Raw genomic sequence first — 25,481 nt, 5'->3', positions numbered from 1 at the left:
GGCCCATCAAGCTCTCAGCTGCCCACATCAACACCAGAGCTTGCAATTGGTCATCACGCAACACAGCGGCAACCCCCAAGGCAGAATGCGCTGGTCCCACAGGAACTAATAGTTGTTGGTGACTCTATTGTCAGGGAAATGGGGGAACATGCTTTATAAAAAGGATAGGCGGAACAGGACCAGAGTATATCTGCCAGGGGCAAAGGTTGATGACGCTGTAGAGCGGATATCATCTTTTAAGGGCACAAAAGGTGATATAGTTGTACACATTGGCACTAATGATATTAAGAGTAGGAGACCGGCAGAATTACTTAACAATACAGGTCACTGTTGAAAAAAAGCCGTGAATTAGGGTTGAATTTGAAATTGTCTGCAGTTCTGCCCAGACACGATAGGAGGGAGTATATGATGAGAGCCTTGTTGATCAGTTCGGTCCTGGAAAGATTGTGCAAGGCTCAAGGGGTAGAATTTTTTGCAGCCTGGTCTGTACTTGTTAGCAGAAGGGACTGCTTCTACAGGGATGGGATACACTTAAGTAGAAAGGGTGCAAGAATATTTGCTGATGCTGTCAAGGCAGTGTTAGGTGGGTCGGAAAACTGTTAGCTTAGGGGGGATACAAGGATTAATAGATTAACAGTAGCCACTGGCAGAGGTGAAAGTGATTCTTGCACTGCTTCTTTGGAATGAGCAGAAGCCTGGAAAACAAGATGCAGGATATTTCAGAGACTGCTGGGAGTCATTGCGGTACAAGTAAACACATGGGTTGTGTTAGGGTAGATAAGAAAAAGAACAGGTGCATGTATACTTGCGTGTACACCAACGCTAGGAGTTTGGTAAATAAATTTGATGAATTTGAGGTATTGCTCAAAGCATCAAACAGTGGATATTGTTGGGATATCAATGATGTGGTGTCACACAGATATAAGGAATGCAGAACTGGAATTTGGGGAGTACAATGTCTACAGAAAGGATAGGAAGGGAGGTGGGTTTATGCAATTAGTTAAGAAACACATAAAATCCAAGGAAGTGAAGCCAGTCGACATTGCTGGACAGTGCAGTGTAGACTCAGTTTGGTGTGACATAAGCATTGGGAGATCAAAACTGAGAGTAGGATTGTGCTATAGGCCTAATGACTCTGATGAGTATAATAAGAAACTGTACAGGGAAATAGAGTGGGCCAGTAAATCAGAGAGTCTTGTAATGGGGGATTTTAATTTACCAGATATTGACTGGAATTTGTGGGTTCGTCACTCACACACTATCAAGGCTTTTGTGGATTTATTGGATGATTGTTTTCTCTATCAGCATGTTCAGGAGGAAACTAGAGGGAGTAATACTCTTGATTTGATTATCAGTAGTGATTCTTATTGCATTGAGAATCTGCAGATAGAGGAACCACTAGGTGGCAGTGATCACAGTGTGCTGAAGTGGAATTTACTCAAAGAGGTAACTATCAGGGGTAAAGGGAAGGGTTATTGCTTTCGTAAAGGCGACTACGATGGTCTGAGACAGTATTTAAATTCTATACAGTGGGACCAACTGGTGATGTTACCAATAGCAAATTCAAAATGGGAAGCATTCAAAGAACTTATCTCGGAAGCTACTAGGCTTTACTTACCAACTAAGAAATATTGTTCAGGGTTTAGGCCTAAATGGATGTCAGATGAAATAATGAGACATATGGCAGAGAAGAAAAATGCATGGGATACATATAAATTAACACATGACACACAGAAGCATATGATAGATATAAGTTGATCTGTAACCAAGTTACAAAGGAGGTTAGGCAGGCGAAGGCAGATTATGAGAAATCTTTGGAAAGGGATGCAAAGAAAAACAGCAAAGAGTTCTTTACTTATGTAAACTCTAGAAGGAAGGGGATGAATCAGATTGGTCCATTTGATATTGATGGTTCAACTGTTGATGATCCTGCTCAGGTAGCTAACAAACTAAATGAATATTTTGCATTGACATTCACACATGAGGAGTTATTCAGTGAGGGGAATGCCAGAGGTGTATTCAACTCTGGTAGTAAGCTAGATAATCTTGTAATAACTGAGAGTAAAGTGGAGGAGAAATTGTTGAAGATAAACACAAGAAAGGCACCTGGGGTGGATGGGATCTATCCAGTTATATTAAAGGAAGCAGCAAAGGAAGTAAGCAAACCCTTAGCCATAATTATGAGAGCTTCCTTGGACTCAGGGGAGGTACTCATGGACTGGAGATGTGCAAATGTGACCCCAATTCACAAAGGAGGATCAAAGGGTGACACAAGTAATTATAGACCTGTGAGTTTAACTTCTGTTCCAGGAAAATTAATGGAGACACTGGTTAAAGAAGCACTGCAGGATCATCTAGACAAGACTTCAGTTATAGCTCAGACACAGCATGGTTTTGTTAAGGGGAAGTCTTGCCTGACCAATTTGATTGGATACTATGATGCAGTCACAAAAGAACTGGATGCAAGGAATAACTTTGATATTATATACTTGGATCTTAGAAAGGCTTTTGATACTGTTGCACATGGAAGACTGCTGCACAAATTGGAGCAGTGTGGCATTGGAGGCAAATTGCTGCTATGGATAAAGGGGTGGTTGAGGGGGAGAAGACAGAGAGTGGTAATCAATGAACACTGCTCATCGTGGACTAATGTTATTAGTGGAGTCCCTCAGGGTTCAGTGTTGGGTCCATTATTGTTTTCTTTATTTATAAATAATATTGATGATGGTATATCAAGCTTAATGTCCAAGTTTGCAGACAATACAAAGGTTGGCAGGGTTGTTAAGGACACTACTGACGCTATGCTGCTGCAACAGGATCTGGAAAGGTTGAGCAGATTGGCTGAGAGGTGTCAAATGAAATTTAACATTGACAAATGTAAAGTACTACATATGGGAAACAGCAACCCCAGAGCAACATATCAACTCTGTGGTACTACACTGACTTCATTCTCAACTACTGTGGTACTACAGTAGTTGAGAATGAAAAGGACCTGGAGGTAATTGTGCAGGCAGATATGAAGTTCTCTGAGCAGTGCTGATGGGCTGCAAGAGTAGCTCATGGTGTCTTATCAATGATATACAGGAATTTTTCTAGCAGGGATAAGGAGGTGATTATTCCCTTGTATAAGGCAATGGTCAAGCCACACCTTGAGTATGGTATGCAGGTCTGGAGGCCTCGTTTTAAGAAGGATGTAGAGCTGTTGGAATGAGTACAGAGAAGGGCAACAAGATTAGTGAATGGAACAAAGGGTTGCTCTTACGAAGAAAGGCTGAAGTTTTGCAAATTACAGTGTCTGGAGACTAGGCACTGGCGAGGTGATCTGATAGAGGTGTATAAAGCCTTGAATAGTTTGAGCATGCTCAATGCTGATGGGATTCTGCCTCTTGCTTAGAATAATCACCTGAGAGGGCATAAATTCAAATTGAGGAAATACAGATGTAGGATAGATGTGCAGAAATTTGCCTTTTGCCAGCGGGCATTTGGTTGGTGGAACAGACTTCCATCCCTTGTTGTGGAAGTTAATAGCCTAAATAAATTTAAGGCTCAGCTGGACAGGTATTTCGAATGAACGGAGGAGAAGGTTTTTTTTTTTTTTTTTGTTTGGCTGATGCTGCATAAGCTTGCTTTCTTGCATCATATGCTTCTACTAATGCTACTCTCGAGGGGCTGTTTATGTTTTAAGGATAGATTTACAACCCTGAAAATGTGGTACAATCAGTTAATACTTGGAAAACCTTGGCACAGCTTACAAAATTCCTCACCAAAAACACTGTGTGCTCTCTTCAAGTTGTAATTGGTTGCATCAGAATTTGAACCTAAGAACCATAAGTAGATGTCTGATTATGTTTATCACAAGAAAATAGAAGCCAGAATCAATTGCTAAAATTAAGAGAATTAGCTTATTCTGTTAATCTTTATCTGTTAAAATAAATTTTAACAGATTAAGATTATCCTGTTAAATCTTAACAGGTTAATCTTAATCTGTTAATACATTACTGGCTAGATTATGCAGAATTGGCATATTTTGGTAAAATAACCCCCGCTATATTTATTAACTGTGACATGATGTGAAACTATCATGGTGAGTTTTGAAATCTACACATAAAAATTGATTAATAACAGCATTTAAGTTCTTAGAGGTAAAAATAGTGTTGGCTAGCGTAATACATCTTTGGTTAGTTAAACTAATTTAGACATGATGCTTAAGCGATGACTGATATGTAGAGGAATTTTTCTGCAGCTTAAAGCCTTGTGCTTTAAAGATTTTTTTGTTTTAAATGGAATCTTGAATATTTATTAGAGAGTGCCACTGTTACTTTGTTTTGTATGTTGGCTTTACTGAAGAAATTATGTATTTTTTTTAGCCACTTTCCAAGCAGCAGGCAATGTCTGAATCAAAAAAAATTACATCTACTTTTCCACATATACAATGATGTATTTGTACAACAGACTCAATGCATTAAAGATTCTGAAAAAGTTTAGAGAAAGAAAATCAGGCAGAGAGAAGACATGAGCTAGATCATTGTCTTTACCTTCAAGCTCTGATGGTGATCCTTTATAAATTAAAGCCCTTATAAATTAAACAGTAAAATCACTTCTCAGTACAATTGTCTTAGAGAACAGCTTCCAGTTAACTGTTATTAGAATTGCATCTTCCCTTAAACTGTGGATCTATTCACAAAATATTAGGAGCATTAGAAGCAAAATTTAAGTTTTTCTCAAATATTATCTTTAGGCTCTTTTGATTTTATCATCTTAATAGAAACTTGGTTGAAGGTCACTGAGTTGTCATGATCTCTGGCACTTAACTTCAGTTACAATAAAAAAATTATTTACACAGCCTGCCTAACAAAAGAGGTTGTGGAATTTCAGTTCTATCCCTTATACACCTAAAAGCTATTTTGTTTGGAAGCAACAGTTTCAAAGCCATAATGATGACAATTCTGCTTCTGTCATCTCTAATTCTATCACAGAAACAGTCACAGGAATGTTTATCTCATTATTTCCAGTTACTTGTCTTACCAGTGATAATTTGCTTAACTAGCTTACAGATGAAATACACTGCTCAACAAAATTAACAGAACACGTAGAAAACGTGGTGTAACTCGTGCAGCTTGCGATGAAGTGGAAGAAAATTTAGTATGGTGGCGTACCCTGGAAAACAATGAAATGAGGAGACAGCAAGAAGCTTCGTCCAGGTATAAGGGACATTTATAGGGGTTGCATAAGAATTACCAAAAAAAGGTCACATTACAGAAATCGATATGAGATGCTCGAAAATATGATTACATAACATCGGTATGGCATATGATCCCCTACAATAGCTAATCAGGCCTGACAGTGGTGAACCATGCTCGATATAAAGGTGTCTATAAGATCTGTGGCAACAAATCCCATTCTTCCACCAGCACAGATCTTAGCTCACCAAGAAACCTATGAGTTAGCTGTTGGCATGAAATGTGACTCCCAAGGGTGTCCCACACATGTTCGATCTAATTTAAGTCTGGTGGTCCTGCTTGCCACAGCAATCATTGGATATCTGCAGTTTCAAGATATTCCTTCACCACAGTTCTATGTGCAGTGATGTCGTCATGCATGGAAAGAAAATCTGGGCCAACTGCTCTCGTAAAAAGCCACATGTAGGGTTCAAGGACCTGTTCTCGGTACTTCTGTGCAGTTACGATACCCTATCAAACATGCAGTTACAGTACCCCTATCAAAAACATGGTCATTCTTCCACCCCACATGAAAACACCACCTCCACCATAAGTGTCCATTTCTCTGATGTTGGAGGGATGGTACAACATTCCTTGTTGTCTCCAGATTAAATGACGGCTAGAATCTGTTTGTAGGCTAAAATGGGACTAATCAGAGAACAGAACTGTACCAAATTTTGTCCTGCTTGATTGCAAACTGCACTAGTTACACCACATTTTATACATGTTCTGTTAATTTTTTTGTGTAGTGTATTTGTATATGGCTTCAAATTCATATTAGGTGACTTCAACCTTCCAATCCCAGCTGCTATTCAAATATGGATTAACCTAGTTAATAATTTGAAAGTCTTAGGCTTTGTGGTACTGCTCTCCCCTGCCACATGGCTTAATCAAAAGCAGGATTTTTCCAAACTGCTATCACAGCAACATCAGTGAAGCAGATATCAACTATTTTAACTGTGACCACCTGCCTTTAATCTGCTCCTTCAAACTTGTATCCGAGGCCAAGCTAATGCAGTGCCTGTCCATAATGATTAGTCCATGATGGCCAAAAAGATTTTAAATCCCATATTCATCAACTTCCAATGGCCAAATTTATATATGAAATGTATCCCTGGAACTCCCTTGCCAAACTGCTAAGTTGGATTTTGTGGTAGGTTAGTTTCATTATTCAAATTACAATGTCTAAGACTTGCAATTTCACATCATTTCACCATGGTTTAAGAATGAAGGAAAAACAATCTGCTCTTCAAAATTACAAATTAAACCCATCGATTGATACTTTCATTGATTTACTATTAGTATTAGTAGTGACAAAATGATGCAAGAAAGCAAGCTTAAACAGCATCAGCTAAAAAAAAAAAAAAAAAGAGAGAGAATTGGATTTTTCAAAAGGAAATTTTCTTTTGAAAAATCTTTTGAAAGTTGATTCTGTTTTGAAATTTAACAAAAGGAAATTTCCAACAGCTGAGCAGAGAATATTATGTTCCTACATTGACATGAATGCTAAGAAAGGAAAAAATCATTTCAGCACTCCCCACATTAAAACAAGCAACCTCTGCACCCTACGGCTATTGGAATGGGTAGACTACATCCTCAGATTCTCCTCCTCTCACCAAGCAGTGATGGAGACACCATGGGACAATAAATCTATTAACATGCCAACCTTTAATAGAATCAGTATCTCCAGACAAGAGCTGATTTAAATAATAAATCGGCTCTAGTTTTGGGGACTTGTGGCCCACAATATGCTTATCTATGATTACTCATGTGGCCTGCAAGCTTCAACATTTTATCTCTTTTGGCCCCTAGACGAAGGTTAAAGATACCTTTGCATTAGATACTTCAGATGGCTAAGAAAAGATAGTCTCTCATCCATCCAGCATCATTCCTAAATACTTTATAGAAGTCACATGTGGAACTGGACTTTCCCATAAATCTTAATGTCAAAGTTCTTGTGTTAGCTTTCCTAACAGCATAATAGTTGATGTTTTAGATGAAATTATCAACTTATTTACATCACATTACTCCTCTAATTTCCTCATAAATTCTGTTGACAGTTCTTCAGTTTCCCCTTTTCAAATTTTCACATATTAAATCCAATTTTCTAGTTTAGAAAACTTTGTCTTGACGATGACTTTTCTGTCAGAGAAGTAACTTTTCAAAGTACTGTATAATAAAGCTATTCAATGCAATGATTTTTTTTTTTTTTTTTTGTCACACACTCTTGAAAAGTCTATAAAGATTGCAAGAACATAGTTTCAGCACTAACAAATCTGATTTAACATGTACACCGAGGCATCCGCTGTCCCTCTACCTCTTCTCACATAATGCAGCACAAGATGGTATTGCTCCATTTGAAGGTTACAACACCTGTGCAGAAGATCAATTTTATTATCAAAAACTCCATTCTCAAAAAGCATTCATATAAAATTCTTGATTTACAAATATGGAAGGTAGGGCTTTGTCACTGTATTTTCATATTGTCACATCCATTGAGTAGCAGTTAAAATGGATATTAATTTTAAAATGTTGGACTCTACTTAAACTAAAAACATTAATTTAAAAAATTACAAATTTATTTACTTGTTTTCTGTATACACAACTACTGTCATGTTTATATTATGGTTATAATTTTCAGCCAAATGTCAGACAACAGTTGACAGATCTAGTGTTAAATGTACGCTATTTGTACCACGAGACATCTTCTTTTCTGAGAGAAAGAGCAGATGTAGTAAGTATCATCAAACTTAGCTTTATAGTTATCACAAGATGTTAGCAAAAAAGAACTTAATTTTAATCCTTTCTTAATGCCATTATAGTGAGTGATTTTTGATTGAAATTCTTTTAATGATGTCTACATATCTATTGCCATTTTATTTTGAAAATATAGTGTAGTTCTATTGATGCAGTATCTCATATATCATTTTATTTCTGATATCTGCTTTCCAAACTTTATTATTTTTTATTTTTAATAGCATAACATGCTCTTAGTTTTCAGTAACAGGTAGTATTAATATTAGTAATGGAAATGATGCAAGGAAGCAAGAGTTGGCCAAAAAAAAAAAAAAAAACTTCCCACATCATTTGTTCATCTCCTCCAATAATTTGTCTCGTTCTTCGTTGGATTTATTTAGACTACCACAACAACAGAGGGAACTTTGTTTCAACAATCAACCACCCACTGGCTGAAGACAAACTTCCACACATCAATTTTGCAACTGTCCTTCCTCAATTTGAATTTATTATGTTCCCAATACATTCATAGTCTAAACACGAGGAGGAATGCATTTGGCATTATTCTCGTTGTTGTTGTTGTTGTTATTTGGTTTTTTAGGAGCATTAGCAACTAAGGCTATATTGCTCCAGGGATATGCGATGGTCATTCCCTGACCTTTCCGCATCCTCCGTATTTGGTGGTGACGGGCTCGAACCCTGATCTAATCAAGAAGCGTGTGCTCCTGCCCACCTGGCTACGGAGGCGCCATTAATCTCGTTCAGGTATTCAAAGGCTTAAACACCTCACTCAAATCACATTGCAAGTCTGATCTCCAGATGCTGCAATTTGCAGAACTGAAGCCTTTCTTGGTAAGACTATCCTTTTGTTCCGTTTATTCATCTTGTTGCCCTTCTGCGCACCCATTCCAGCTGTTCTAAATCCTTACTAAAATGAGGCTTCCAAACCTGTATGCAGTACTCAAGAAGCAGCATAATCCTTATCCCTGCTGGGATAAGGATTATGCTCAGAGTTTTGATTACAAAACTCTGAGCTGTCGTGGCAGCCTGTCTGCACTATTCAGAGAATTTCATATCTGATTGCACAGTTATCCCCAAATCTTTTTCATTTTCTAATACCCCGAATGTAGTACTATATAGTTAGCACATAAATTTGGTATTACTGCTATATATGTGTGCAGTATTATTATTAGCCATATGGTGCAAGGAAGCCTGAGGCTTATGCTGCACCAGCCAAAAAACCCGGTTACCGAGTGAGTGAGTGACCCACCCACCCACCCTGGGTGTGCCAAACTCATACTTACCAGATGTGAGCCCCTGGGGTTAATTACCTTGCATTTGTCAAGTGTTAAACTTCAACAATTTCTCAGCCCATCTGCCTAATTTTTCTGTATCTAGTTGTAGTTTACCCTGATTACTGTCATTACCAACCTTTGTATGATCTGCAAACTTCGACACCAAGCCTGATATACCTTCATCAATATCATTAATAATTATTGAAAACAACAGTGGGCCTAGCACAAAACCCTGGGGGACTTCACTGGTAACAGTAGTCCACAAAGAGCATTTGATAATGATTCTGTCTTCTTCCACTTAACTATCCTTTTATCCAGATCAGTAACTTGCCCTTAATGTCACACAGTACCAATTCTTATAGCAGTCTTTTATGTGCAACAGTATCAAAAGTATTCCTGAAATCCATGTATATGATATCAAAATTATTTTTTGTATCCAGTTCCTTTGTTACTGCATCATAGTATTCAATCAGATTGGTTAGACAAGATTGCCCTTTAATAAATTCATGCCATAACTATAGTATAATTGCATTGCTTTGTAGTTGGTCCTGCATTACTTCCTTAACTGCCGACCGGGCTAGCCGGGTGGGTAAAGCGCCTGCCTGGCAACCCAAAGGTCGCGGGTTCGAATCCCGCCTCGGGCTTGGATCAAAGTACTGCAAAAAACCTTGGGAGGTGCGCTATGGCCACAGAAGCCAATGTGCCAATAACTACCAAAAAAAAAAAAAACTTCCTTAACCAGTGATTCCATTATTTTCCCTCAAATCTTTTGATTCTCCTTTGTGAAATGGGGAAGCATTCGCACTTCTCTAATCCATAGGGACCTTCCCTGAATCCAAAGATGCTCTCATAATTTTGGCCAAGAGTTTGCTTACCTTCTTTGCTGCCTCCCTTCAGGCCTCATGTAGCCAAGTGGTCAGGAGCGAGAGCGCAGTAGCACGCACTCTTTGAGTGAACTCGGGCTGAGCACGTGACTGCTAAATATGGTTAATGTTTGTATTGATAATTTATTGTAAACTCCTCTGACCTGGGTCATGCCGGAGTATAAACAAACAAGAGCTGCCTCCCTTAATAAAATTGGATAGGTCCCATCCACCCAGGCACCTTTTCTTTGTTTAGCTTCAACAATTTCTGTTCCACTTTCCTCTCAGTTATCACAAAATCATTTAGCTATCTGTTAGAGTTTGATAAACTTTTGGTATTCCCTTTCCTAAAGAACTCGTGCATGAATATATATGCAAAATACCTATTCAGTTTGTTAGGAACCTGAGCAGGGTCATCGACATCAAGTGGACCAACATGATTCAACCCCTTCCTTCTACTGTTAATATAAGTAAAAAAGTCTTTGCTGTTTTCTTTTGTGACTTAATAACTTACTAGTTTATATCTGCTCTAAAATAAAAGAATTTGTCAACTTCAACATAAGCATATTACTGTGTTCCTTATGACACAGGAATACAATATATTCCTGTGTATTACTTTTTTTTTTTTTTTTGGTAGTTATTGGTGCATTGGCTTCTGTGGCCATAGTGCACCTCCCAAGGGTTTTTTTTTTTTTTTTTTTTTCGCAGTACTTTGATCCAAGCCCGAGGCGGGATTCAAACCCGCGACCTTTGGGTTGCCAGGCAGGTGCTTTACCCACCCAGCTAGCCCTGTCGGCCCTGTGTATTACAATATATTCCTTATGACACAGGAATACAATATATTCCAATGTATTCCTTATGACACAGAAATACTATATGTTCCTGTGTATTACAGTGTATTCCTTATGACACGGAAATACAGTATGTTCCTGTGTATTACAATATATTCCTTATGACACAGGAATACAATATATTCCTGTGTCATATATTCCTGAATACAATATATTCCTGTGTCACATTGAATACAGGACTCATGTGAGTGCAAAATAAATAAGTTGTAGGAGTAATCTTAAACCTACGATATATACAAGGGGCTATCAAAAAGTTCATACCCTTACCTAGAAAGGTGCAACTTCACATGAACTTTAATCCTTTTCTGTGTATTTTCCATGTATAGCAACACATTTCTCCCATCTATGGATCAGTTGTTTAATGCCTTGATCATAGAAGTCCACACTTTTTTACCTGAAACCACGATTCCACTTCATTGATGACTTCTTGAGACAGATCAAATCGTCTCCGGATCATATTGGTACACCAGCATTTGTCACTAACTGATCAAAAAAGTTCTCAATGTCCACATTACACAAATCCAACAGTTGGTGAAAACATTGCTTCTGCAACGGCGTCACCAATCCATATTACAAATACAGTAGAACCCGGATAAGGAGTTTAACCCTGTACTATGTTTGATTTCTTAAGTCCCAATTTCAACTCTATATGTTGTAATGTATTATTTTCATAAGAAGTTTCCTGGGTAAAAATTTTTCCCGCATAAAAAGTTTGTGATAAAGAATATACAGTGTATTATTATAATGATGTTTTCCCACTTATATACGTTTTTTAAACATAGAAATCTTTTATTTTTAATATTAAAAAAATATTAAACAATACGAACATTTGGTAATTGAACAAGTTAGTGCCAAGCATCATTTTAGTTCATAGTAAACCACCGAAGTAGGTGAAATGGCATTGTTTTTCATATACATGTACCTCATATTGCGGATGCCTTCACAACGAGTTGCCCTGATATTGCACTACTTCCAATAAGCAATGCTTTGCCAATGGAGAAGACTAATGTTACTTATTCTTGGCGGATACCACTACCCAGGGGTGATGGGGTGGTGGTATCCACCAAGAATCCATTGGCGAAGTGCTGCCTATTCGAGAATCCATTGTCGAAGCGTTGCTTATTCGAGGTAGTTCAATTTCAGGGCAACTTATTGTGAAAGGATTCACAATATGAGATATAACAGAAATGATGCTATTTACCCTAATTCAGTGGTTTACTACGAACTAAAATGATGCTTGGCACCAACTTGTTCGATTAGTGAATTTTCTGTAGTCTGAGGCTTTCAGCACTAAAACCTCTTTTTCTCTGTACTTAAAGTGTGATTGTATAAAAGCGATTTATAGTTATTTTAAGTTCCTGTCCTTAAGAAATTTATTTATTTAGTATAAGCTACTGTTACAAAAGTACTTATACAGATCAAGAAAGGAAAGCTATCTTTCTTTATTTTTCATATTTCTATTACTAACACTTACTACTTTACACTTGGTCACACCGGGCACTGCTCCTGCCTCCCCGTGGTGGGGCTGGAAACCTTGACAGAACAGTTAATCTGCCAAGGGCCAAAAGGAGCAATTATAGAACATAATGTGTTTCCTCCTCTAGAGCTGACAAGCTCTCAGCCAGACAGAAACTGAATATGACATGTCACAACCCAAGAGGTTTAAAACCAACTCCTCAGCGACAGATTTTCCTGCATTTCTCATAATGCACTCTCTTACAGATCAGCCTCTGACTAAACTGTCTCCGTTTCTTATCCAGAAACACCTGGAAAGTCTGGCAGGATCTCCTAAGACAGTCAAGAGACTGCAATCAGGGGACCTACTAGTAGAAACAAACAGCCAGAAATATTCAGAGCATCTACTGAAAATTACAAATTTTGCTGGAATTCCAGTAAAAGTTTCTCCCCATGGAACCCTAAACACATCTAAGGGAGTTATATCTAGCTGGAATCTATTGAATGTCTCAGAGAAGAGATAAGTCAAGAGCTTTAGGAGCAAAATGTAATTGCAGTGAAAAGAATTATGATTAAAAAGGACAATACATTCACACCTACAAGGAATATTATGCTCACTTTTAATACCCCAAACCTACCTTCGTCCATAAAAACAGGTTATCTTCTTTGCCACATTTGACCGTACATTTCTAATCCCTTGAGATGTTATAAGTGCCAATAGTATGGCCATTCTCAAACGGCATGTAGAAAAAACCCAGTTTGTCCCAACTGTGGGTCCTCCGATCACACTCAAAATGATTGTTCAGCAACAGAAATGATCTACCCTAACTGTAAAGGCAACCATTCTGCTTATTCTAGGACATGCAACAGGTGGAAAACTGAAAAGAAAATTGTGAAGTATAAAATTGAAAATAAAGTAAGCTTTCAAGAAGCAGAGAAATTAATTGCTCTCAGTATTAGTAAATGTACACATGCCAGTGTTGCACAAAAATATCAATCAATGACCACCCAAACTGATGTTACAGTCCCCTCAAACACCTCAATCTCTGACTAGGCATGAACTGTTCTCTCCCAGCAATAGTCCAATATCCCCAAACAGTTGAACCAGGCAAGCAATACTGCTCTTACAGTACCAGTGAAATCTCCTCCTCCAATGAGTGCTGCTGCATCAAATAATCGAGGTTTAAACATAAAAACGAATATTCAGGACACATCCATGGATACAATTGACTTGTCCAGACAGGAAGACCCAGTCTTAGAAATATATGTGGAAGAATATATGGACACCAGTTGGCTATTCTTCTCCAAAAAAGACAAACCAAAACCCGAATGCCATAAACCGGTAACATCAAAAAAACAGTCAGATACAGCTTCTTTTACTAAACACCAATAATGCCTTATATTCTACAATGGAATTGTAGAGGATTTCGTAGCAACTTTAGTGATATTCAAGACTTAATTAACCGATACTTTCCAGTTGGTTTCTGTATAACCTATCTAACTTCTCAAATTTCTGCCAGTATAAAGAACTATTCTATCTATCGACATGATCATAATACTTCAACTTCTGCCCATGGGGGGTGTGGCCATCCTTGTCAGCTCAAAGATCCAAGCCAAGCATATTGTTTTGAAAACTGAAATTGAAGTTGTTGCTGTACATTTGATAACCCAAATTGAGTTAACATTAGTATCAATTTATCTCCCACCAAATCATACCTTCTCTTACCAAGATCTTGAAAACTTGCTAATACAGCTACCTTCCCCTGTCTGTCTCTTTTGGGATTTCAATGGCCACCACCCTTTATGGGGATCTACTAAACTGGATAGACATGGCCGACTGATTGAAACCTTCATAGATAAGCAAAACCTTACCATTCTTAATACCGGTGCACCCACTCACATACAATTACCAACTGGACAAACTTCTGCAATCGATCTCTCGATATGCTCCCTGATTCTGTTTCCAATCATGGAATGGTCTGTTATGAACAATCCCATGGGCAGTGATAATTTTCTGATTATTTGTGATTTGCTCACTGCACAACCACCATTTCAAGAAATGGAAGTTCTCTCGAGCCAACTGGGTAAAATTTCAGTCAGCTGTCACTCTGAATGAGAAATTTATACGGACATAGTCGATAGATGGAGCCACAGATTATATCACTTCACACCTATCTGCAGCTAACTGTTCAATTCCATTGCGCATGTGCGAGCTTCTTAGTGTCCGGTTGTGTTATTTCAAAGTTCCCATGGATTTATCTTAAAAATTTGTGTTTTCAAGGCAACCCCCCAAGTAAAAAGTGTTCCCTAGGATAGAGAATAGCTTGGTGAGTGTGCTGTGCACTTCAGATTGTTTGTCAGCACAGGGGTAGCGCTCTGCTAAACGATTTTCTGTGAACTCGATATCGTAATTACCGTTAAACGCTTATGCATTGAAAATGGCTGCTACTTAACATAGGCTCCTCTGCTGACAAACATATTTAAATTGAGTGGTTTTTGACCCTTTATTTAAAGAGGTGTTAAGGACCTTTGACATTATTTTGGTACTGTTGGGTGGCTGATGGTGACTTGGGGTTCAAGAATCTTATATTTCTAAGAGTCAATAGCCAGCCAGAAAATAGTTGTGAATATATTTGGCAATTGCCTACACTAAACGATTATCGTTAAACATATACGCCATTGCTTCTTCCTTAATTAATAGCCAATTACAGCCTAGTCTTTAAAATACCGACGGAGAAATACGTCACTGCTTTGTGATACAGGGAGACCAATGATTGATTACTACAAAATCGTTGGATAGGTGCCAAGTTTAATAGTTACATTATCATTCTCCAAGATGGCAGCCTACTATGGGTGCCACCATTTTACTTTTGCTTAATCTTCGTGCATCCCTATTTAAGGGAACTGGTAAGTACTTTGGAACTGCAGGTAGTATAAGATTTCTTGTGGGGGGTGCTATGAGTTCAATTCAAGGAAGATATTAATATTATTTGCAGAGGGAGACCACTGACTGTAAAGAATTAGATCGTTGGACTCTTGCCAATTATTAAGTAAATATTGCTTTCAAGATGGCTGCCCGCTATGGGTGCCACCATTTTGAATCTGTATTATTATAGTAGTGTTTCCTTAAGAGGGTATTGGTCAATGCTCATTGCTTAGTGTGGTTTCTAAGATGCTCTTTGGGGGTGTGGTGTGACCCTCCTTGGAATATTATGTCCCTTACTGAGATAAGAATATATAACTGATTTAATAGTACACTACCTGTACAACAGTATTGAAACCTAAATAGAAACTAATAACATTACTTGTATACTGCCTGTACAAAAGTTTGAGGAACCTATTTCAGTGTAATGACCCTATTGGCTGTGTCATCACCATTTTGAATATGGAGACTTAAGATGGCGTCGGATATGGAAGTGGCCATGTTGTACTTTAGTAGAGATATTAACCTTTAAATTTTTAAAATTTCAGGTTATTTACTACTTTACAGGGGTTATATTGAATGATAGTTACTACTGTTAATCGATTTTTAGGTTAAAATCACTTTTTAATTTTTGAACCAGCCTTGGAACACACTTTTTAAAACTTGATTTTCTCGGCCCCTATGGGTCCGTTTGAACTGGTCCTTGGTTTATAGGGTTCCTAATTCCCCCTTCTTTCTTCCCCATTGGGTTGCAGCTCCCCCTGGTGGCCAGGGAAGGAGATCTCTCATAACTTCTTCATTTTTAGCCGGATTCGCTCCTGCCCCCGTGTATGGATACTTGTAGTGACTATACACCTTACCTCCGAGTTTCAGCTTCTTACGACTATTTCTTGAGGAGATTTTGCTGATTCAAGATTTTGGCTTTTCATCCAGCTTTAAAAGTGCATATTTTAGGAAAAATTTGGAATGATCATATCTTGGGTTCTACTGGACCAATTGACTTGAAATTTGAAATCTGGTTTACTGTGTGGAAACTCTAACGATCCAGACCATTTTGAACTCAATCTTGCCGTCATGGAAGAATCTGCTTGTTCCTCCTCTGAATTCTCGGAAACAGAGATAATTTCCAAAACAAAACATTCTGGACATAAACAACGTTCAGAAAATAAAGCGCGACAAAGAAAGATAGATGTGCAGCAGGGTTCCAATACTTCAAAGCTACGGAAAGCCATGCCAAAAAGGAAAGATACTGCATCTTCTGGGAACCAAAAATCCCCAATACAGTATACTTCTAAACATAATAATACTCCAGACAAGTATAAAGAAGATCAAGTTCTAGAAAATCAGAGAGATACTGCTCCTTTACTACATTCGAAGACCCCTTCTAGAGAGAAGAAACCTATGTCTTCAAAGAAAAAGACTTCAATAAAGAAGAAACGTCAAGAACCTTCAAACAAGGCTCTAGACACACTGGAGCATGCAGTTCCTCCATCTTCTTCAAAGTCACAATCTTCACAAAATACGAGAAATCACCTGACTAACCAAGACTTGGGTGTGGCTGCTTTTAGTTCTGAGGAACTTTCCCCTAAACAAGTGGATCCAGCGTCCAGTTCGGAAGAACTCCCCTCTAAACAAGGGGACTCAGCTCCACAATTAGATGATTCAGATTCTAACCTTGATTCGGAGGATGTCCCTCTGGGGCAATTGAATCACGACTCTCTCTCTGCTAATACAGACTCTGAAGAGGAACCTTCAGTAGACTATATTTCACAGTTAGTCACTGACATGGTCACTGATCCTGTCCCATCTTCTAACACGACAAATAATGTAAATCGAATGGTTTCCTTGGTGGACTTTGTCTTCAATCTTCGTGGAAAGCTCCATAGCATTATTGATGACATTCCCGGGGCAACCGATCAACATAATAAAGAAATACTGAAAATTTTTAATACATTGGAAAGGCAATTGCTAGTTTGTGGGGCACATAAATATGTAACACCAAAGACGATGCCTCCTGCGTCATCTCCTGCAATTTCTCCACAATTGTCTATTTCTTCCAATTTTGCCTCGGCTGTGAGGTCAAATCCCAGGCCTCCAATTCATATAACTCCTGTTCCGGCCCCTTCGGGTGCACAAATTAAACATACTATAATGATAAGGGCTAATGAAAAATGCTCACTAAATGACAGTGAACAGATTAAACAGTTAATATCAAATGAGTTTCGTCCTGATTTTAAAAAGGTTAAAATAAAATCAGTTAGGAAACTCAGAGATAAAGGTGTAATTATAGAAACAGCTTCAAAGGATGATATTACAAAAATTGAACAGTGTAAAAAGTTTCATGACTGTAACCTCAAGATTGAACAACCCAGAAAACAAGATCCAACTATAGTAGTTTTTGATGTTCCAAAAGATCTAACAGATACTGACTTCCTTGAGGACTTATTTGAAAAGAACTTATGTGACTATAAAATAAGTGCTACTGAGTTTAAAACAAATGTTAAAATACGCTTTAGATTTAATACAAAAAATAAAAATGCAACTCATCTTGTTTTTCAGGTTTCTCCTAAAATACGACAGAGACTACTTAAAGAAGGTAAGATCTTCTTGGGCTGGATGGCTCATACAGTTAAAGACTTTACAGTGGTTTCTCGCTGTTTTAAGTGCTTGGGCTTTGGCCATTCAGCAAAATTTTGCAGACAAACCCAGAGTACTTGTGGACATTGTGGTCTTCAAGGCCATCAATTTGAAAATTGCAACAGCAGAGACTCTCCGCCCAGTTGTGGTAACTGTAAATCAAGGAAGAAAGGCTGCGACCACTCCTACAGAGATTTAAATTGCCCGGAATTTATCCGAGCTCAAGATATTGTCAAATCAAGAACAAATTACTTTCCCTAATCGGTCCCAAATTTTGTGTAGTGTTAATATCAAATTTGTTCAACTTAATTGTCAGCAGTCTATTTCAGTGGCAAATGATCTGTCTAAATTAATCACAGATAAAAATATTTCAATACTAGGTTTACAGGAACTGTACTCCTCTATAACGTTCCTGTCTGTGATACACAAATGGTATAAATTAAATCTACAGTTTCAAACTCAAAGTAAAATGTACAACTGTAACCTTCGCATTTGGGTTTGCATACTAGTGCAATATGAGCATGTTTAAAAAATACCATAATGAATTCAACTGTATTCTCTACATTGGCTCAGCTTATCAGTGCAACAGGAGAACACAATATAGCTGTAATTCAACAGGAGAACTTAATATAGCTGTAATTCAACAGTGTTTTGTTTTAAGTTTAATTCAATACTAGCTAAATATCACTACTTATGATTCTGATGTTCTCTGATACTCAAACCTAGAGGAGATCTGTAGGTTTGAAGGTGTGTGAATATTAAGTCTGATTACCATGTATCAATTATTAATGTACATTCTAAATTGGTTATATTTAATCATTAAGAACATTGTATACATTAAATAGGTTATATTTCATCATTAAGAACATTGTAAGATAAGTTAGTAAATAGTATTGTAAAGTGTGTATATACTACCACTGGTGGAGGGACATAATTTGCCCCTCTGCCAGTGGTGAGGACTTGTCCTCTCTTTTATTTCTCCCTCTCCTTTATATTCTTTCTTTCTTTTATCCTACTTATCCCTATCCTTTTTCTTCTTGGTGCTTGGCATCGTATAATGATAGTAGTCCCTGGCTACCTCCCCGTGGTTAGGGACGGGAGTCTGGGGGTAGAAGGAAATTGCTTCTGCCTTCGGACTGCAAAATGCCAGGAGCCGGCTCACAACACACAACATAACAAACACTATACTACAGTAACGAGTCCACACATTCATTTAGAAATGTTTTTTTTTTTTTTTTTTTTTTTTTGCCGGCTCAGCTAAAAATGCTGTTAGATGATACCGCGGAGTATAGGGGAAACCCTGGTTCCCGCATAGTAAACATAAATACTTGAATACTTGTTCAATTCCATTGTCGAATCCCCAGTCCCAATGGCACCTTAGCTATTGGTGGAATGAAGAATGCACAAAAGCAAAGAAGTTAAAAAAATAAAGCATGGAATTTATTTCTTAAATTCCCAACCACAGCTAATCTTTTCAACTACAAGAAATTAAGGGCAAAAGCACATCTCATTCAGAGGCAAGCCAAGAATTCTTGGATTTAGTTTGCATCTACCATATATAGAAACAATAACTCCAGGTTAATATGGAAGAAAATTAGGCAGATTTCTGGCAAATTTCCAACCACTCCTTCACCAATTCTTTCATGGAATGGCAAGAACTCTCTGCTCTTGAGGACATAGCAAATGCCTTGGGCAAAACCTTTGCCCAAGTTTCTGCAGCATCAACTTATTCTCTGGATTTCCAGAAAATAAAGATCACAACTGAACAACATGCCATCAACTTTTGAACCTCAGTTTCCCTTCCGTATAACCAGCCTCTTCAATATTCTGAACTTCTACACGCCTGTGCCACTGGACCAGATGGAATATCTTATATCAGGTTACAAAAGCTTGGTGACAAAAATTTGCAAATACTGCTGGTCTACTCTAACCGAATATTTCTGGAAAACATTTTTCCCAGCTCTTGGCATCATGACACAGTTCGTGCCTTTTTGAAATCTGAAAAAGATCCTACCAGTCCATACAGTTACAAACCATTTTCTTTCTCCAGTTGCCTCAGTAAATTACTTGAAAATATTATCCATAATCAACTTGTTTGTATCATTGAAACAGAACACCTAAACACCTAATGAGGTAATCATCAGCATAGCTTTATTAAGAACAGGTCATCCTTAGGTCTCATGATTAAAGCTGTCTGCAATTCATAATGCCTTTTTAAAAAATGAACATCTTTAGCATTAGCATTATTAGAGGCACATGATGCAAGAAAGCAAACTTATGAAGAATCAGCCAAAAAAAACACACACTCCCATTTCACCCCTCCATTCTTTCCAAATACCTGTCCAGCCCGGTCTTAAATTTATTTAGGCTAACAACTTCCACAACAAAGGATGGAAGTCTGTTCCACCAGCCAACTACCTGCTGGCTAAACGCAAACTTCTGCACATCTATCATTTGTTTTTCCTCAATTTAAATTTATGCCCTCTCAGGTGATTATTCTGAGAAAGAGGAAGAATCCCATCAGCATTGAGCATGCTCAAACCATTCAAGGCTTTATACACCTCAATCAGATCACCTCGCAGGTGCCCAGTCTCAAGACACTGTAATTTGCAAAACTTAAGCCTTTCTTCGTAAGAGCAACCCTGTGTTCTATTCACTAATCTTGTTGCCCTTCTCTTTACTCATTCCAACAGCTCTACATCCTTCTTAAAACAAGGCCTCCAGACCTGCATACCATACTCAAGGTGTGGCCTGACCATTGCCTTATCCAAGGGGATAATCAGCTCCTTATCCCTGCTGGAAAAATTTTTGTATATCATTGACAAGACACCATAAGCTACTCTTGCACACCGTCTGCACTGCTCAGAAAATGTCATATTTGCCTGCACAATTACCCCAAGGTCCTTTTCATTCTCTACCACTGTAGTACCACAGAGTTGATACGTTACTCTGGGGTTACTGCTTCCCATATATAGTACTTTACATTTGTCAATGTTAAACTTCATTTGCCACCTTTCAGCCCATCTGCTCAACTTTTTTAGATCCTGTTGCAGCAGTGTACTGTCATTAGTGTCCTTAACAACCCTGCCAACCTTCATATCGTCTGTAAACTTGGACATTAAGCTTGATATACCATCATCAATAACATTTAATAATACAGAAAACAACAATGGGCCCTGAGGGTGACCATTGATTACCACTATCTTCTCCCACTAAACCATCCCTTTATCCATAGCAGCAATTTGCCTCTAATGCCACACTGCTCCAATTTGTTCAGCAGTCTTCCAACTGTATCAGTTATGTGCAACAGTATCAAAAGCCTTTCTAAGATCCAAATATATGATATCAAAGTTATTCCCTGCATCCAGTTCCTTTGTGACCACATCATAGTATCCAATCATATTGGTCAGGCAAGACTTTCCCTTAACAAAACCATGGTGTGTCCGAGCTATAGCGGAAGTCTTGTCTAGATGATCCTGCAGTGCTTCTTTTACCAGCACCTCCATTAATTTTCCTGGAACAGAAGTTAAACAAACAGGTCTATAATTACTTGTGTCACCCTTTGATCCTCCTTTGTGAATTGGGGTCACATTTGCACATCTCCAGTCCATGGACACCTCCCCTGAGTCCAAAGAAGCTCTCATAATTATGGCTAAGGGTTTTTTACTTCCTTTGCTGCCTCCTTTAATATAACTGGATAGATCCCATCCATCCCGGATGCCTTTTTTATGTTTATCTTCAACAATTTTCTCCTCCACTTTCCTCTCAGTTATTACAAAATAAACTAGCTCACTACCAGAGTTCAATTCCAGAGTTTTAAGATGCACTGTTTACTTGATGTTTGCGGAGCAATCGGGTACGGGACATGATACTGCCATGGGGGATGTCTTTGTGTGTGCACGATGCAAGGAGTGCAAGGAAATTAGGCGACAACTCGGCGTTGTTATGGGCCTATATGAGACCTTGAAGGACAGGGTGGATGCCCTCGAAGGAAATAAATTGAGGGCCCATCAAGCTCTCAGCTGCCCACATCAACGCCAGAGCTTGCACTTGGTCATCTTGCAACACAGAGGCAGCCCCCAAGGCAGAATGCGCTGGTCCCACAGGAACTAGTAGTTGTTGGTGACTCTATTGTCAGGGAAACGGGGAACATGCTTTGTAAAAAGGATAGGTGGAACAGGACCAGGGTATGTCTGCCAGGGGCAAGGGTTGATGATGTTGTAGAGCAGATATCATCTTTTAAGGGCACAAAAGGTGATATAGTTGTACACGTTGGCACTAATGACATTAAGAGTAGGAGACCAGCGGAATTACTTAACAAGGACAGGTCACTGTTGAAAAAAAGCCGTGAAGTAGGGTTAAATTTGAAAGTGTCTGCAATTCTGCCCAGACACGATAGGAGGGAGTATATGATGAGAGCCTTGTCGATCAATTCGGCCCTGGAAAGATTGTGCAAGGCTCAAGGGGTAGAATTTTTTTCAGCCTGGAATGTACTTGTTAACAGGGGAGATTGCTTCTACAGGGATGGGATACACTTAAATAGAAAGGGTGCAAGAATATTTGCTGATGCTATCGAGGCAGTGTTAGGTGGGTCGGAAAACTGCTAGCTTGGGGGGAGACAAAGACTAATGGATTAGGCACCTCCGTAGCCAGGTGGGAAGGAGCAGCAGTGTGTAGCACACGCTTCTTGATTAGACCGGGGTTCGAGCCCGTCACCACCAAATACGGACGATGCGGAAAGGTCAGGGAATGACCACCGCATATTCCCGGAGCAATATGGCCTTAGTTGCTAATGCTCCTAAAAACCAAAACAACAACAACAACAACTAATGGATTAACAGTAGCCACTGGCAGAGGTGAAAGAGATTCTTGCACTGCTTCTATTGGAATGAGCAGAAGCCTGAAAAACAAGATGCAGGATATTTCAGAGACTGCTGGAAGTCATTGTGATACAAGTAAACACATGGGTTGTGTTAGGGTAGCTAAGAATAGAAACAAGTGCAGGTATACTTGCGTGTACACCAATGCTAGGAGTTTAGTAAATAAATTTGATGAATTTGAGGTATTGCTCAAAACTTCAAAGGCAGATATTGTTGGGATATCAGAGACGTGGTGTCACACAGATATAAGGAATGCAGAACTGGAATTTGGGGAGTACAATGTGTATAGAAAGGATAGACAGGACAGGAGGGGAGGAGGGGTTATGCTATTAGTTAAAAAACACAAAAATCCAAGGAAGTGAAGCCAGTCGACATTGATGGACAGGGCAGTGTCGAGTCAGTTTGGTGTGACATAAGCATAGGTAAATCAAAATTGAGAGTAGGAGTGTGCTATAGGCCTAATGACTCTGATGATATAATAAGATACTGTACAGGGAAATAGAATGGGCCAGTAAATCAGAGAGTCTTATAATGGGGGATTTTAATTTCCCAGATATTGACTGGAATTTGTGGGTTGGTCACTCACACACTAGCAGGGCTTTTGTGGATTTATTGGATGATTGTTTTCTACACCAGCATGTTCGGGAGGCAACTAGAGGGAGTAATACCCTTGATCTGATTATCAGTAGTGATTCTTCATGCATTAGGAATCTGCAGATAAAGGAACCACTGGGTGGCAGTGATCACAGTGTGCTGAAGTGGGATTTACTCAAGGAGGTAACTACCATCAGAGGCAAAGGGAAGGGTTTTTGCTTTCGTAAAGGCGACTATGATGGTCTGAGACAGTATTTAAATTCTATACAGTGGGACCAACTGATGATGTTACCAACAGCAAATTCAAAATGGGAAGCATTCAAGGAACTAATCTTGGAAGCTACCAGGCTTTACATACCAACCAAGAAATATTGTTCAAGGTTCAGGCCTAAATGGTTGTCAGATGAACTAATGAGACATATGGCAGAGAAGAAAAATGCATGGGATACATACAAATTAATGGGTGACATGGAAGCCTATGATAGATATAAGTTGGTCTGTAACCAAGTCACAAAGGAGATTAGGCAGGCAAAGGCAGATTATGAGAAATCCTTGACAAAGGACGCAAAGAAAAACAGAAAAGAGTTCTTTACCTATTTAAACTCAAGAAGGAAAGGGATGAATCAGATTGGTCCACTGGATGTTGATGGTTCAACAGTTGAGGATCCTGCTCAGGTGGCTAACAATCTAAATGAGTATTTTGCATCTACATTCACACATGAGGAGTTATTCAGGAAGGGGAATGTCGTAGGTGAAGTAAACATTGGCAGTGAGCTAGATTATTTTCTAATAACTGAGAGGAAAGTGGAGGAGAAATTGCTGAGGATAAACATAAAAAAGGCACCAGGGGTGGATGGGATCTATCCAGTTATATTAAAGGAGGCAGCAAAGGAAGTAAGCAAACCCCTAGCCATAATTATGAGAGCTTCTTTGGACTCAGGGGAGGTACCCATGGACTGGAGATGTGCAAATGTAACCCCAATTCACAAAGGAGGATCAAAGGCTGACACAAGTAATTATAGACCTGTTAGTTTAACTTCGGTTCCAGGAAAATTAATGGAGGCACTGGTTAAAGAAGCACTGCAGGATCATCTGGACAAGAATTCAGTTATAGCTCAGACACAGCATGGTTTTGTTAAGGGCAGGTCTTGTCTGACCAATTTGATTGGATACTATGATGTGGTCACAAAAGAACTGGATGCAGGGAATAACTTGGATATTATATATTTGGATCTTAGAAAGGCTTTTGATACTGTTGCGCATGGAAGACTGCTGCACAAATTGGAGAAGTGTGGCATTGGAGGCAAATTGCTGCTATGGATAAAAGGATGGTTGAGTGGCAGAAGACAGAGAGTGGTAATCAATGGACACTGCTCAACGTGGACTAATGTTATTAGTGGAGTTCCTCAGGGTTCAGTGTTGGGTCCATTGTTGTTTTCTGTATTTATAAATGATATTGATGATGGTGTATCAGGCTTAATGTCCAAGTTTGCAGACGATACCAAGGTTGGCAGGGTTGTTAAGGACACTACTGATACTATGCTGCTGCAACAGGATCTGGAAAGGTTGAGCAGATGGGCTGAGAGGTGGCAAATGAAGTTTAACATTGACAAATGTAAAGTACTACATATGGGAAACAGTAACCCCAGATCAACGTATCAACTCTGTTGTACTACGCTGACAGTGGTAGAGAATGAAAAGGACCTGGGGGTAATCGTGCAGGCAGATATGAAGTTCTCTGAGCAGTGCAGACGAGCTGCAAGAGTAGCTCATGGTGTCTTGTCAATGATATACAGGAATTTTTCTAGCAGGGATAAGGATGTGATTATTCCCTTGTATAAGGCATTGGTCAGGCCACACCTTGAGTACTGTATACAGGTCTGGAGGCCTCATTTCAAGAAGGATGTAGAACTGCTCGAACGAGTACAGAGAAGGGCAACAAGATTAGTGAATGGAACAAAGGGGTGCTCTTACGAAGAAAGGATTAAGTTTTGCAAATTACAGAGCCTGGAGACTAGGCATCGGTGA

The 25,481-nt window shown here is 38.8% G+C and overlaps 1 protein-coding gene across 2 annotated transcripts in view; it reads left to right on the top strand.

Annotated features, from left to right (window-relative positions):
- LOC150084152 (diacylglycerol kinase delta) overlaps positions 1 to 25,481 on the top strand; it is a 511,886-nt gene that overhangs the window by 450,749 nt on the left and 35,656 nt on the right. For both annotated transcript variants that reach the window (XM_090375907.1, XM_090375908.1), the window contains exon 26: positions 7,861 to 7,953. In XM_090375907.1, the coding sequence (XP_090232033.1) occupies positions 7,861 to 7,953 (93 nt within the window). The remainder of the gene's footprint in view (positions 1 to 7,860; positions 7,954 to 25,481) is intronic.

This window comes from Mastigoproctus giganteus, chromosome 6 (genome assembly GCF_048544385.1).
Source record: "Mastigoproctus giganteus isolate SK-2022 chromosome 6, ASM4854438v1, whole genome shotgun sequence".
NCBI classification, from domain to species: domain Eukaryota; kingdom Metazoa; phylum Arthropoda; class Arachnida; order Uropygi; family Thelyphonidae; genus Mastigoproctus; species Mastigoproctus giganteus.
The sequence above is the reverse complement of the archived record's forward strand: the minus strand, read 5'-3'. Positions and strand labels throughout refer to the sequence as shown.